This window comes from Rhipicephalus microplus, chromosome X (genome assembly GCF_043290135.1).
Source record: "Rhipicephalus microplus isolate Deutch F79 chromosome X, USDA_Rmic, whole genome shotgun sequence".
Taxonomy (NCBI): Eukaryota; Metazoa; Arthropoda; class Arachnida; order Ixodida; family Ixodidae; genus Rhipicephalus; species Rhipicephalus microplus.
This window is the reverse complement of record NC_134710.1, coordinates 120699925-120716015: the sequence shown is the minus strand read 5'-3', so window position 1 is coordinate 120716015 and position 16091 is coordinate 120699925. Positions and strand designations below refer to the sequence as shown.

The 16091-nt window shown below is 45.1% G+C and overlaps 1 protein-coding gene across 5 annotated transcripts in view; it reads right to left on the bottom strand.

Annotated features, from left to right (window-relative positions):
• mxt (Eukaryotic translation initiation factor mextil) overlaps nt 1-16091 on the bottom strand; it is a 172346-nt gene that overhangs the window by 143811 nt on the left and 12444 nt on the right. For all 5 annotated transcript variants that reach the window (XM_075877529.1, XM_075877532.1, XM_075877530.1 and 2 more), the window contains one exon: nt 7922-8085. In XM_075877529.1, coding sequence (XP_075733644.1) covers nt 7922-8085 — 164 coding nt within the window. The remainder of the gene's footprint in view (nt 1-7921; nt 8086-16091) is intronic.

The window sequence follows — 16091 nt, the reverse complement described above, 5'->3', positions numbered from 1 at the left end:
CTATGTTTGAGGCAACTTGGATCATGACCAATACATGTTCTGCACCTGTGAGCTAGAAATGCTACCTTTATAGTGGTATCTTTGCTATCCTTGAGAGCAGTAATGCAAGCCAGACTACCAGCCATGCTTTAGAGTATCGTAAGCATAACTTTAATCTTTTGGATTTTCATTCAAAATTCATGCGACATCCCATTTAGCATAATGTGACAATCTTAGCAAGCACATTCTGAATGTTAGCAAAAGAAATGTAAAATTGATTGTAAACAACCATTTCTAAGTTGTTGTTTCTTGCTTCCTAATCTCAGCGAATAACATCTTTATCAGCGGGGTACTTTCAGCTGTGCACTTAATGCTTACGATGAATTCTCATTGAGTGCTCATATTGCAATTACTTCACGTAATAACAGACTGTGCACTGCTTTTATTTCACAGCAAGTGATTCCCACTTGAGCCAGTCACACTTAACATAGTAGTAGGGAATGGCCGCACATGTAGGTTAGTGCCTCTTAAAAACATGTACTACCTTCCTCGGACCCAAGAGGGTAATTCAAGGTCAATTCATTTCAAACATTTATTTTGCTTTTGACTACACAAGAAAATAGGAAATATTCATTTTGAATGAAAAATGCAGAAAACTGGCAAAATTTTCAGTATGATATTTAAAATTTATTTAGTTAAACAGCTGTTAACTGCAATGTACAACACAGATTGTTCATGTAAGTTGAGTACAACTTCATTGAAGATCCTTCAGTAGTGCTGTCACAAATACTGCGTAAAAATAAACCACAGTAAAATCTGCAGTAAAATCAGTGCACCTCGCACTTCAGCCATAATCATTGAAATACCACTTTAAGCAATTTCTGTAAAGGCTAACAGTTTTGCGTAAGACAGTATGGCATCAGCCACACAGCAAGTTGAGATGGGACAGTTGGCTTCTATGGAACAAAAAGTGATAGTGATATGCACTAACTGGTACACATAGGTACGTTGAGCCGCGATGGAGATGTTATTGAGACTATGGTGGGGATTCACCCAAACCATGTTTTACTGTGTAGTTCAACGGCTTAATGCATCAATCTCGGTGCAGTACAGACAGAATGGCCTTCAGGACAGAATGGCCTTCCGAAGTGTTGCCATGCACCACAGATTGCTAAGGCCACTTTATAGCTTCCACAGCAACGCACTATCGACACATCTTAGCTCAAACACGCCTGCCTATTATCACTACACAAGTTACACTAGAGGTGTCTCGAGGCTATGCAACGAAATGTGAAGTTTTGCAGTCTTTTCTCTCAGCTTTACTTCCCTCTACTTTTCTTTTTAATGTAATGACAAAATATGGCCTTGATGCGGACTCGACCAAGATCTTAATTCTGCATAAATGTAGCTGGAGGCAGCAGGTTCAACCTCTTCATAATTTGACAGCAATTTTACAACAAAATGAAGAACAGACTATAAATTTGCATGTTTATCCAAATATTTCTTTCTTAGATAAAGAGGTGAATTGGAAATTGTTCATGTTTATGTATTCATTATTAAGGACAAGTGGAACGAAGGACTAATAAATAGATCTAATGCATAACTTTCGCGAGACGCAAGCTAAAACAGCAGCGGTCCTGTCTTCACTTTTGTGGTTGGGTTTTGATGATGTATTGCAAGCTACAAGATTTAAAAAGGGGGCAGATAACTGGTACATGAACAAAGTGACCGAGTCGGTCTGTTATGCAGTAGCTTGTAAAACAATGCAGCACTGCTGGTCAGACAAAGTAGTGATCTGCACCTGCTTTACAGGCTGCATATCTATGCTTCCTCGATAGGTTTAACATAGGCCCACACATTACAGGGGTAAGGTAGGATAGCTCAACTAAAAGAGCGTTTTGATTACCTAACTAGAAAAATAACACACACTCTGAGGAGCAAAGCCATGCATTTACGAGCGCGTTGGTGTGCTCCAAGCTTTTTAAGAACAGCACCGAAGACCGCACCTCCTAATGAATATGCAGGCTATCTTCCAACATGGTTTCTTCATGTATGCTTTTTTTAACAATAAATATGACTTGTTCAGCTGAATATATTCACTTCCTACCATTTTTGTATAGTTCGATCACAAATGTTTCCAGCAAGATGCATTTTTAGTGGAATTATGGTTGCATGTTGTGAGCACATTCTGCGGATGTTTTTAAAACATAAAGGCACGTTTTCCCCACTATCAGTTCTGGAAAATTTTTCAAACTTGATAGACCTTTTCTGGAAAACCAAGACAAATAGCACTTATATTTTTTCAGATTATACATAAATCCTTTCCAAAAAAGTACAAACCTAAAACTTTAAAAAACTATTCAAGTTCAGGGGTGAAACAGGGCACATATGCTTGGGAGCAGTCCTGGGAGCAGGCAAAATTGCCTTTTATAGCAGGCTTGGAGCATACAGAACGTTTTGGAGCAGGCTTGGTGCAGCCAAAAAGGCCTTTATTAGCGAATTCGAAGCAGTCAGAGAGAACGCTCAGGTCAGATGTAGGCTCATTTTACAGCGCTTGTAAAGCAATATTTGTCCAATACCTCATTTTTCACACACCAAGATAAAATAGGCAATAGCCTATTTTTGCGATAGCCTATATTTGCGATAGCCTATATATTTGCAATAGCCTATATATTTGCGATAGCCTATATATTTGCGATAGCCTATATTTGCGATAGCTTATATTTGCGATAGAAATGTCGACACAATAAACGGGTTTTTGCCCTCACTTTAATATTCCGTGTGAAATAAAAATTGATAACACACTCCTACACATCGTGTGTTTTACACGCAAGTTAAAGCGCGCGAGCGGGGCAACGAACGCAGCTAAAGCGGGGATCAAACAAGCCGACCCATTTCCATTGCTTGAGGGCACATGCGATGACATCGCTTCCCTCAGGAGGCCTCCTGTCGAAGCAGAGAAAACACCACTCCTCTTGAACGGGCATGAAAAGATGCAGGGGGGGCGGGGTACTGTTCGGGCAGCAACTGTGAACTTAGCTTCTAAGCGCATGGTCGTGATCGCTGGTACACACTATCTCGGCAGCTATCAGCCAGCGCCTCTCAAACACTTCGACGAGCTCTGCTCTCATTGCGAAGGGACCGCGCGAAAAATGTTGCTTTCACCTGGCGTGGCCACGTTTTATTGCACGAGCATCTTGTACAGTTACGTGAAATTGGATTCAAAGGAGTTATATGTCAACCTTACTTCATATAACATCACAATTTGTTGCTATCACATTTGTTGCTGATCCCTTGCAATGCAACTGTAAGTTGTTTAGTTATTTACAGCTAGCTGCACATTTTTTCATCTGAACCCACAAGTGTGAACTGCGGAGTCTATAAGGAATGTATAACGCAGTACAGAGGTGAGCTGAATATACGCGTGTGCTTGATGAACAATCCTATGCACCTGTCTTTACCAGGCTGTTACGGGAGCCTGACACCAACCCTACTTCTCTTTAGCATAATTACCATCATCCTTTCTTTTTTCATTTCTGATTGCTAGCATTAAGTTATAAAAAAATGTGTTCCACAAGGGCAAAGCAATGAATGTGATAGCAACAGATTATGTTATACGAAGTACGGCTGACAGCTAACTCTCTTAGATCCCATATAGCGTAATTCTATATATACCTGGAACGCTCTTCTAGCTGTCTCTTTGCGTTGAGAGCGCAACATGTACAAGGTTTATGAGCCATTCGCGCTAATGCCTGCAGAGATTGCATCCACGCCATCAATCTCAACCTTACAATCAAAGTTCACAGCTGCTGCTCGAGTGCTCATAGCCATGACAAAACCGCTAATATAACTGTTTCAATGAAACGGAAAGCACGTTGTTTCAGCCACGTTTTCAGGCATGGGGGCACATTGCAGCTAAATTGGGGAGCTGCAATGCAGTATGGCGCTGATAAGCGAGTTTGGCACAACAGGGGTGGTTCAGTGCAGCATGGCGCAGGTAAACAATTTGGCACAAAATGGCACAAATGGTGCACCTGTTCCACCTCTCCATCAGTTACAATTAAGAAAAAAAAAAGATTAATGAGGAAATCTCCCTCATAACATCTGACAAGTGAAAACAATATTTTTTTTTCCTTGCGAGATAAATATAAGAGCCAGTTAAAGGCCACTAGCTCTCTTAAGGGGGGAGGCTACCATCGGATACCAACTTTTTTGTTTATTGAGATATCTTAATGAAATTTTCAGGATAGACTTATAGCAAAAGCATTAGAAGAACTACAAAATTTCATCAAGTTATGTTCACTGGTTTTCAAGTTACAGCAGAATATCAGGGTAGTGCACATGGTTCTCTTATTCCAGGCCTGGAGAACTTTCAAAAGGTGCTGGAACTGTGAAATTAACTACGATGATTCCCAGATTGATACTCCAGGGGGTAACAGAGCCCTTTTTTTGAATTTCCTTGCTGAAAAGTTTTAGCAGACCATCAAACTGTGTTCGTGATTAGGATATTATCAATCAAATTTTGATTAAATATAATAAATAACACACACAATATATTGAAAAAATGGGCTTGTCACCCCCTCAGAAATTTATTCATGTACATAATAAAAAAAGACTTATGGAAATCTAATGAGTGGTTCCAGAGATATGGCTGAAATAAGCAGCCTCACTAGCCAAAAAAGTCATTTTGAGAAAACGACGTTTGAAAGTTTTGAGCACATAGGCAAAATGAACCTGCAGCGTAACTGGAGGTGTCCTTTGGCACTCTCTTTCTTTGCCGCCTTTCCATCTTCTCTAGGGATCGCTTCTTAGCCTTTTTCAAGCGCAGAGAATCTTTCTCGGCTGCCCGTTGAATGGCCAGGTGGCCAGGTGTTAGCCCCACTGATGAAGCTAGCTCTTGGGTGGCCCTGTAGCAGCCAGCATTGTATCTTAGCACTGCATCATGCAGTGCTGTCTCCACAGCAATCAGTGACGCATGCTGCTCTTTGGGCATGAGGGACCACAGCACAGAGAGAAAGGACTCTGATGCATTCTACGTCTTTGCTCCCAGGCAGCGTTGCAGAAGAGAAGCCTGTGAGAGCCTCTCATAAATGGGTAGAAGTGCATCTGCAACATAGCGTGGCAGCTTGTACGAATGCTTCGGAGGTGGAACACCGGTAATCTTGCCGGCATTGTGACGACACCAGGAGTCTGCACCCTCTGGGCACAAGTCGTGGTGCGGCTCCTCATCCGTCGACGTCACATGGTGGTACGATGCCATCACTGCCCGCCGCATTGCAGCCACATCATCGGAATTGTTCCGTAGGGCCCAGCCATAACAATCTGTCAACTTGTCGATGAGGGTCTTTGTCAGCCTGCCCTTCCCTCCCAAAGCCTTGTCACTTTTCTGCACGAGGTTGCGAAGTGCAGTCCCCATCCTCTTCTGAACGTGGTTCAGGCATTCCTCTTTTGAAATGGGGACCAGTCCATAAACATTTTCTTGTACAAGGGCAGAGAAGGTGGCACTATCTCCATCACACGAGCGTTGTGTAACGGAGGTTGTGCTTCGACAGTGAGCGTGAAAAGAGGATGATAGCTGCCTCAACCTCCATTCTCCCTGATTTAGAGTCGATGTTTTTCTGGCACACATGATTCTCCAGCCAGCATGCATAGTCTGCGTCTCCAGGCTTTGGCCCTACTTGGCAACCAAGGCACTGATTAGACAGAACAACGGCGTCCAAGATAAGGCCCGTATGGTATTCGATAATTGCCCCGACTCCAATATGGGATGTGTGCCCACGCTTGTGCCATGTTCCATCATAACAAACTGTTATATCCCTGGTGAAATATTGATCCATTTCTTTGTAAGTGGCTTTTACAGCAGAAGCAGATTCTGCATAGAAATTTTCTATGCATTGTGTCTGCGGTTCCCTGAATTTCTTCAGGTGCTTCTGCAAGGTCTTGTGATGGAGGCCACGATGGGACACGTTCATCGCTGCCCAAAAGTCGTTGAGAGCTGTTTGTCCCTTGCCTATTTGTTTTGTTGTCATAATGGCTCTTACATTCACATCAAAGGCCTTTGTGTCATCCTGACGAGATGAACTCCATGAGCTTGAAACTACTCCACAATGCAAGCATACTAGCTCAAGCTTTGCAGCAAGACCAAGTTGGGTGCCTCCTCGTACCTTCATCCCGATCGCGGTGCACCGGTGGCACGGGGTCCGAGATAGCAGGTCGTCTAGGGCATCCATTTGCACAAAAAAAATTTTTTCGCCTTCACTTGTAGCAGTGGCAGCTTCATGATCGCGCTCCATTGCCTGAAATTTCCGCTCCGTCGCTGGCATAGCGCCAAGTTCTCTTTGCACAGCAGCGCGTTGTTGATCCGCCGCCTCTTTCTCCTCGCACGTCAGGAAACTTGTTCGCAAATGCACAGTTGACGACGCGATCGCACTCGAGGCCGATGAAAGAGAAGATGCAGAAGCCACTGTCGATGAGCACGAGACACCAGGCGCACTTGTAACGACAAATTCTTGCACCGGCGGAGCAGGAGTCCCGTTGCTAGGCGCGTCGATGCGACCACTCTCTTGCGTAGATGAAGCAGAAGCAGCCCCACAGGTACCGTCGGCGCGATCACCGTCGGCGCACGTGCGAGCGGAGAGCCTCGCCGCGCGGACAAGCTTCATAGCTCGCTTCCTTGCACCGAACGATTGTAGCGTCTTCTTTTTCGTTGGGCGCATCGTGAGCGAACACAACAACGGTCTCGTATAGACGGTTGAAAATCGTCTCGTAAAGACGGTTAAAAAATTGTTTCGAAGACAGTTGAAACGTGGAGAGTATGCGAACGGCTGCACCGATACACGGAAGCGAGCGGAACACAAAGACGCCGGACGGAAGAGCAGCAGACGAGCGGCCGCATCGGCCGCATCGGCCGCATTATGCGCAAGAGCGCTACGTCATCGCGCGCAGACGCCAATGGCAGTCGCGGGCTCCCCCCGCGTCCTTGGGGAGCGCGCGCTTCGCCCAATCCCAGCTGCGCGCCTCAGCCGCGGGAAACTTGAAAGCTCTCGCGAGCCCTCCAATTATGGGCGGCTTGCTCCTCTCCTGCGCTGCCGCCGGCGACGCAGGTGGCGGGGAAAGAAAGAGCAAGAATTCACAAACAAAACAACACCGAAATGGCGGCGCTCCATCGAGCGGTCGAGAAACTGCGATCACGCCAAGTTGGGGTATTTTGAGCGCTCGCGCGCCGCTCGAGGACCGCCGCGGCATGTTCTAAACTTTATTTCAAATGGTTTCGCGACGAATTAGACGTTGATATTTACAGAAAAGGTAGTTTATGACACATACTGCCCGAATATGTGGTTTGCCAAAAATAGACTTTTTCGCGATTTTTCGGTTTTCAAAGGCCGCGTCCCCTCTTAAGTAGACAAAATTTAAGAACAAGAGTACAGTTCCTGGTATACAGAGCTGATTGATTGATATGTGTGGTTTGACGTCCCAAAACCACCAGATGATTATGAGAGCTAGACGCCGTAGTAAACGGCTTTATAAATTTCGACCACCTAAGTTTATAACGAGTACCCAAATCTGAGCACACGGGCCTACAACATTTCCGCCTCCATCGGAAATGCAGCCGCCGCAGCCAGGATTCGATCCCGCAACATGCGTGTCAACAGCCGAGTACCTTAGCCACTAGACCACCGCAGCAGGGCAGGGTATACAGAGCTGAAACCAAGACAACCAGTTTACCCTCTGCCATACTCCCTAAAATATTTGTTTCTACTCATGACACTCCATGAAATGTGGCCTTGTGAGAAAACAGACATGTACAACTTTGCCTGTAAGTGAACCTTGCCAGAATAAATTCTTTCTGGCGTGATTCATGCTTCTGACCTTTCCAAAGCTTTATGCACTTCATTCTCAAGTTTTCACTACTGAGCAACAAGCACAATAAGCGACTGCATACCTCAGATTCTGCGAACTTGCACTTGAAAAATTCGACTAAATCGATTCCCTTCCATCCAGAAGCTCGCAGCTCAATCACTTCAAGGAGCCTCAGGCGAGCTATCGCATCTAGCCTTTCATCCCGCGATGCATTACGCAGCGTGACAAAATAACAGTCCATTTGATCTGGGTAGAAGGAAAGAAAAAAGACCACATCAGACAGAATGTACAGGATTCCAATGAGTGCACAAAATTAGCCCTCAATGACTGATGGCACCTGATAGTACACTCACTAGTACAACATATGTCGCATATATTTCTCAAAATACTACAGATACAGTTACAGCTAAGTGCGACATTCAGTATAGATCTTATGCGAAATTGCTGCCGTCTGTCGGCCATCATGTGAAACTGCCATGTTAGAGGCTCAGCGCAGCGCAGTACGCATAGTCGGCGCATCGACGTGAGGCGTGTATTGGCTGATAATCCCAATGCCGACACATTGCTGCATCTCTTGATGCACACACAGAGGAACTCAAATGCTGAAGGAAAAAGAGTAAGCGGTAAGCTTTGCCCCTTGTTGTATTTTCAAGCTGATGCTGCTTCCAGCACGTGCTCCGGCTACTGCTCTCGAAACACGTGTTTGCATTCTCCTTTACAAGCAAGTAAGATGTGCAATAGCATTTGTGCTTGTGCTCCCTGCATGCCGAAGCAAGACAGTTTTTGCAACGTGTTCACTATCAGTCGTTTAACAAGTGAAGGTGGCTTGTACGCTGCATGTGGAAGCCACGTTCACTCAATGAGCTTTATTGCAGCTAATTGCACGTGCCTGCATTTCGTTGAATGTGTTGAGCACTTCGAATGCTTGAAAAACATTCGCAGTCAAGAGCAAGTCATCTCACTAAAGGGCAGGCAGCTTGTCACCCTCCAGAAGAGAAACCGAAACAACATAAAATGAAGATGCTTTGGCACCGTGGCTCCCTTCTCAGAATAAACCAATGACGTGCACTTGCTTGTAATTCAGTGTGTGCCGTTACCGAAACGTAACAAACAAAACAACACATTCAATGAAATGTAGGTGCGCACAATTAGCTGCAATAAATGTCGTTGCCTGAACGTTTATGTTTGAAGCATACGAGTCGCCTGTACATGTTAAACGGCTGATAGCGAAAGCGTTGTCACAAAAACTGTCTTGCTTCGGTGTGCAAGAATTTGAGGGAACACGAGTACAAATGTTATTTAATGTCTTACTTGCTTGAAAATGAGAACTCAAACACGTGTTTTGGGAGCAGTAGCCAGAGCACATGCTGAAAACGTCATCAGCTTGAAAAAATTAAAAGGAACAAAGTTTACGGCTTACCTTATTATCTTTGGCATTTAAAGTTCCTCTCCGTTTGCAGCAAGGGATGCAGCAATACGTCGGCATTACGATTATCAGCCAACACACGCCTCACGACGTCGATCCACCTTACGTGTACATATACATAAACACAGGTGGACTGTGCGTACTGCGCTGTGCTGAGCCTCTAACATGGCGGTACGCACACGACAGCTGACAGATGGCAGCAATTTTGCATAAGGCCTGTACCAAATGCAGTGGTGGTCCAGCCAAATTATATTTTGAAGCAATTTTTGGAGCCGGAAAATGTCTGTTTGTAAGAGATTCGGAGTAGAAGAAAATGTGTTTTGCAGCAGATTCGGTGCCTCAATAAAATGGGATTTAGGAACGCTTGAACCGGCAAATGGCAAAATTTTCAGTGAATGTTCTTTTTAGTGTGCATACTAGAAATGGTGCTACAATATAAACATAGAGACAAGGCCAACACCCAGAGAGCAATCGTTTGAGTTCTTATTACAAAAGTGTCACATTTTGGCTTCACTGCACAGCACAAGGTGTGCACTAGTAGAGTGAAGCACTAGAAATGAGGCAAGCATGGCACATACCGTTCCTGTGAATGACAGGTGCCATAAAGTCAACCGAAAAAGAAGAAAAATCCAAATCTTAAAGACAGCAATCTAACAATTAAAGAAGGAAGACTATAAAAACTTGTGGGTAATTATAAAATACTGTTTGAAATTGCCTGTGTAGACAGTGTACTCAATATTTTCCACAACTCACTATGAATGACTTTTCATCGTACTAAATAAATATCAGAGGTGCGAGCCCCAAGTGGCATTCTCTTTCAACAACTTCTGATCAAGCACTAACTTCCAGTTTCCCAGATATTCAGAACCAGTCACCTAAAAAATAAGGCACTGGTAGAAAGTAATCTGGTACGAAAAGGGCGGTGTCGGTGAACATGATTGATTGATATGTGGGGTTTAACGTCCCAAAACCACTATATGATTATGAGAGACGCCGTAATGGAGGGCTCCGGAAATTTAGACCACCTGGGGTTCTTTAACGTGCACCCAAATCTGAGCACACGGGCCTACAACATTTCCGCCTCCATCGGAAATGCAGCCGCCGCAGCCGGGATTCGAACCCGCGTCCTGCGGGTCAGCAGCCGAGTACCTTAGCCACTAGACCACCGCGGCGGGGCAGTGTGTCGGTGAACAAAACAAGAATGAAGAGAGGAGGGGAGGCTACGACAGCGTTAAGAACAAGTCCACTTATTGAATTGTTGGCATTAGCGATGACCCGTGAACATGAATTCTTTAGCCTAATATATGCTATCCAGATGCGACTGGCAGGTACGAGTTCTTGTGCTACTCATCTGCTTGGGGAATACGTACGGCGACCCACTAACAGGTCAGATGACAACAGATTGGTCAGGAGGCAGCAGTGCCATAGACATTTTAAGGGGGGAAGGTGAACCACTCATTCCTCCAATACCTCCCCCCCCCCCCCCTGGATCCACTGTTGACAGGGGTCCTAAGACTGGTTCCTGGTAGTCTGTTTCAGGGTTAAGCAAGGGCTGAAAACTAATGCCACTACATCTAGTCTGTTTTCTAAATTTACAGTTTTGCAATGCACTTTGAACTTAACGAACCCACCACACGCCGCAGTTAGTAGCGAGCCATTCCAGCAGCAACACTCAATGGTAATCAATTCGCAATATGTGAACAAAGAGCGGCCGTGCTGAGCACGTTTGCAAGCGTAGTTTTCAACAAGCATGGGAAAGAATCAGTTGGAAAGATTCGCAAGCCGGCAAGACTGATCTTTTTTGTCAATTGACGATTATACTAGCCAATGGCATTTAGCATGCAAAAGAGCACTCGTTCTTTATTTGCAGCTGACTGCACAGTCGAGTTTCTAAGAGCGCTGGCTTGCCACGGCCTTACGACGGTTTAACAATCCAGACACGCAATGAGTGCTAGGACATGCGCAAGCAGCAGTCGCATCACATCGTGCCAGACACGCTCTACAAGAGCACTTAGACTTAGCTTTTCGGTGCCAAAGAACGTTGTGCAGAGCGATAAAGAGCCGTAAACTTTTTTTGCGAGACATCAACCTTGCACTGCCGAATCTTCATTTATGTGAAGCTGCCGTTTGCAGTATGCAGTGCCGATAACTGTCGTCACTAGGCCTCAGCTGCTACAAGACGGTGTCTGGAGTGACTAGTGCACAAAAAAAATAACTTTTCTATATGTTATCGCAACTTCTCTAACAAATAAGAGAGAACAGCATGATAAACTTTCAACAGAGACTAACACGGCAGTGCAGACACTTTGGTTAGGCTGATTATAATGGCAACAAGCGCATCACTAGAATGGAGTGAGGGCATCAGTGGCATTAGCTGTGTTTGTTGAGACCAAGAATAGCTTTAGACCATATATGGCCTGATGCCGTGTAAAACTCTAATGTGTGCCGCAAGGCACAGGAATATGAAATTGCAGCAGAATAGCGCAACTGGAGCAGTTGGACCACCACTGAATATGAGAAGGTGAATGTCAGTTTGATAAACACACAGCACAAGGACATCGTTTCTTTTGCATTGGATTTTCAAAGTGATGTTACCATAGTGTGATATACAGAATAGAAGATTACACTGAACCACAGGCCCTATGTCTCATTAGCCTCCTCCGTCTTAAGTTTGAATCTTTTGACTTAATTCTGCCACCTTAGTGTGATAACTCACTGAAAAAGTCCCTGAATTTTTCTAATTTTTAACTCTGCAACTTTGTAGCCATAGCTACACAAATGACCCCTGAACTGCTCAGAAACTCTTGATTGATTGATATGTGGGGTTGAACGTCCCAAAACCACGATATGATTATGAGAGATGCCGTAGTGGAGGGCTCCGGAAATTTCGATCACCTGGGGTTCTTTAACGTGCACCCAAATCTGAGCACACGGGCGTACAACACTTCCGCCTCCATCAAAAATGCAGCCGCCGCAGCTGGGATTCAATCCCGCGACCAGCAGGTAAGCAGCCGAGTACCTTAGCCACTACACCACCGTGGCGGGCTGCTCAGAAACTCTTACATGACTGGCAAAGTCTAATTCTTCATTCAACCCCATTTTATCGCAAAAGGAATTTATGCACCTTCATTGGTCAATACTGCTGAAGGCATACTGTACAGCTTATTAGCAAATGATCCAGATGAAAACTGCTTTTCTAGCTGCATAGCACAATCTTCAAATATATCAAACACTGAACCATCTCCTCCGTCATCAGTGAATTGCTTTCCCGCCTGGCTGCCGTGCTGAAATGTTCAATGCTGCTACACTAGAATATTACAAATTTAATTCTGCTCAAGGCATTCTTTAAAGGGGCCCTGAAACACTTTAAGTAACGATGGAATGAATTCACTAGAAGAGCTTATTGCCTCACAAATTCAATGCCACAAAATTTTAAGAATCCGTCCAGTGCGAGTGGAGTTACAAAGGTTTGTCGCATGCTGAAATTGCATTCTCTTTTCTCTCGCCGAAAGTGCTTGAAGCGAAACAGGGAGGGATGGCAGGGCCACAAAAAAACGTCATGCACACCTTGTGACCTTGAGCAATTCTTTCTCTTTTTTTTTTCGAATGCGAAATTTTTTTTAGCGTCATCGTGCGCACGTGTGGACAAGTAGCAGACTCCCGTGCCGATCTTTGTAACGAGCGAGCGCGCCATGTTCAAATCAGCCAATGGTTAAAGAAGAGCCAATGATTGATAAATGGGCTTACTACGTGTGGTTTTTGGGCATATTGAGTAATTTGTCGAAAGAAGAGAAAGCAATTTTTACCAGACTTTGATCCTTTATTGTGAACTTCAGGCTGCGTGCTGCGCTATAATATTTGGCTCGCGTGTTGTCGGCAGCCTCTGCTATCGATCGGCAGCATTTTCTGACCATGTTCACTAAGTGTTGCAGGGCCCCTTTAAAGCTTCTGAGGTCGCTCTACAATCACTTAAGTAATTCTATGAGACTACGATATCCGGTTTGAAGTTATGCTGCCCTAAGGACACCATTAGAGTAACAGTTAAACCTCGTTAATTCCAAGTCACTGGAGCCGCGAGAAAGCTTTGTATTAAACAGGTTTTCGAATTAACAAAACATAGAAGAAGTGGGATGCAAGGAACTTATAACTTTTCAAAGAAATCAGTGCTCGTCGTTTGCTGAGCCGGCTAGCTTGAAGCTCGAGAAGTTAAGTTTTCCAGCATTATCTGGTCTTTATTTTACTGCGAATATGGAGGAACGGTTGGCCTCGCTGCTGCCACCGAAAAAAAAAAAAAAAGAAGAAAATGCGGTCGAGATTGATTGAAATGTGCACCTGCAGAAAACAGATCTTCACTGCAACACAGTAGTGACATGCGGGCAGCATGTCGCGTGCTCCTCGCTTCGTCAGCACATCATGATGCGACCATTCGCACATTCTTTCTATTATAACTATGAATTCAATAATGGCCAGTATAACGAAGCTCACGATGTGTTTTGGCTGGAAAAAAATGATCTGTGAAACTTTTGAACTAAGTTTTCGAAGTAGGTGTTGCTGGCAAGAACTCCGCCAGCAGTACAGAATTGCTGGAGCAACCGGAATCAAAGGTTAGCATGCATCGCGATTTCCGCTAAACTGTCCTTTATTAATTTCTTTACAATCCCAGAAAGAAAGGGTAAACCATGACCCGCTGAAGTTGTGAGAAACATGGAATACGCTGCCCGCGTGTCACCTCTGTGCTGCAGTGAAGCACTGTTTGTTTTCCGCAAGCGCACGTTTTGTTCGACCACGAGACTGTTTTTTCCTTTTTTTGGCTGGAAGTAGCGAGGCTGGGGTGTTTCAGCTGTCACTCATTAGTATCGATGCATTGCATTGCCTTGTGGCTATTACTAGCCGTCAATCCGTGGATTCACGGCGAAATTGGGATCTGGAACTTGAACATTGCACCTAAAGTTTTTGAATTAACCTGATTGGTGCTGGCCGCTGCTTCAAGCTATCCCCTCAAAATTACACTGAAAAATACAAGACCACGGAAATCCTTTGAATTAAGCGAGATTTCAATATAACTGAGTTTGAATTAACGAGGCTTTACTGTATTTGCATAAAAAAGCTGGTGCAACAAACTTACTTTACCTTCAGGATAGTCGAGCTTAATACCTTGGTAACTGGGTTATCAAATATCCATAAGCTGTGGGAAGACTGCACTTCAGCGCCTAAAGGCACCAAATGAAAAAGACGCAAAGCCAAGTATCCATGTCGACGAGCGTGTTCAATTTCAAGTCAAGTTTCTTGCATCTGTGGCGCAATCCCACACTGAGGGCTTTCTTTCTCCTAAATAGACCAATCCTAACCTTTTATTGAAGTGAAAGAATACTTTTAGTGCCCAGGTAAGGCGACCGTTTCATGTGCCGAACAGCAATGAGACAGCAGCCAGCGGGTACAGCAGGAACAGCACGAGCCTCCGCCACAACAAATGTCTTCTTCATCGTTCCTATAGCAGTGCCCATATTTGTCACTACAATGACTCCTCGGTGGAAAAGGAGCCATCCTGGCGATCTATGGCACAGGCAGGACTAGTGGGCCATAGTCAAGTTTTAAACGATCGACGTACACAGTTTCACGCCCGTGGCGCCGTTGATCTGTTGGTGGCTGAAAAAGCTCAACATTGTCGTTCACTGGCAATGTGTAGCCCAAGACTCGGTACAAGCCGTCATACTTGGGTATAATCTTTGAAGAAAAGTCGCGGGCAGACGATGTCATGCAGAGCCACATGATTTTTCCACGTTCATAGACGAAGGGGATGAGCGTCGGTCATAGGAGTGCTTCTGGCGAGCCTGATCATGCGTGGTAAGCGAAAATGCGAGCTGCCGACATTCTTCAACATAAGTGGCGGCTTCGGCCAAAGTCATCGATTGTGAAGGGTCTGGCTGGTACAGAAGGATAGTGCCCAAGAATGAGGAATGTGCCTGACCATAAAGATGAAAGAACAGGGAGAATTCAGCTGTAGATTGAATGGGGCTGCTGTACGGGTAAGTAACGAATGACAGTATGCGATGCCAGTTGGTGTGGTCATTGGAAACATACATGGAGAGCAGGTCACCTAGTGTGCGATTAAAGCCCTCGGTCATCTCATTTGTTTGGGATGATATGCAATGGTTTTTCGATGCATGATGTTGCGTTCGTGCAGGAGGGCTTCTACAGCTTCTGTCAAAAAGGAATGCCCACGGTCAATAAGAAGCTCGTGGGGTGCATCGTGCCGAAGGACAAGGTTGCGCAGAATGAACAAGCGGACTTAACGCACAGTTGCCATGGGAAGTGCCGAACTTTCAGTGTAGAGTGTAAGGTGGTCCATGGCTGCGATGACCCAGCGGTCTCCATTTGATGAGTACGGTAGGGGATCGTACAAGTCGATTCCAATGCGGTTGAAAGGCCAAGAAGGACAAGGGGGTGGCTGAAGTTGCCCAGTGATTGAGCGAGGAGAGCTCTTCCGACGATGGCACAAGGAACATGAACAAACATACTGCCGAACAAAGCGGTACGTTCCACGCTGTCCCAGTATGAAGTGGTAAGCGCTCACAATAAATGGGACGACACATACAAGCTCGTTTACCTCAATTTATATCTCGCTGGTGTGGCACAGCTGCAGTTTAACAAGCATAGAGCCGAAGTTCCCTCTTGGTCAACCTTTAAGACGCGCTCTGCGGAAGTCTGGCCGACCCGCTCTTCGCAAGCTCCGCACCAAACAGCGCTTGCGCGGCCGCGCACAGCGCTGTCGCGGGACCTTTACATCGTATATTGAGGATGTTCTGGACCTCTGCCATCGTATCGA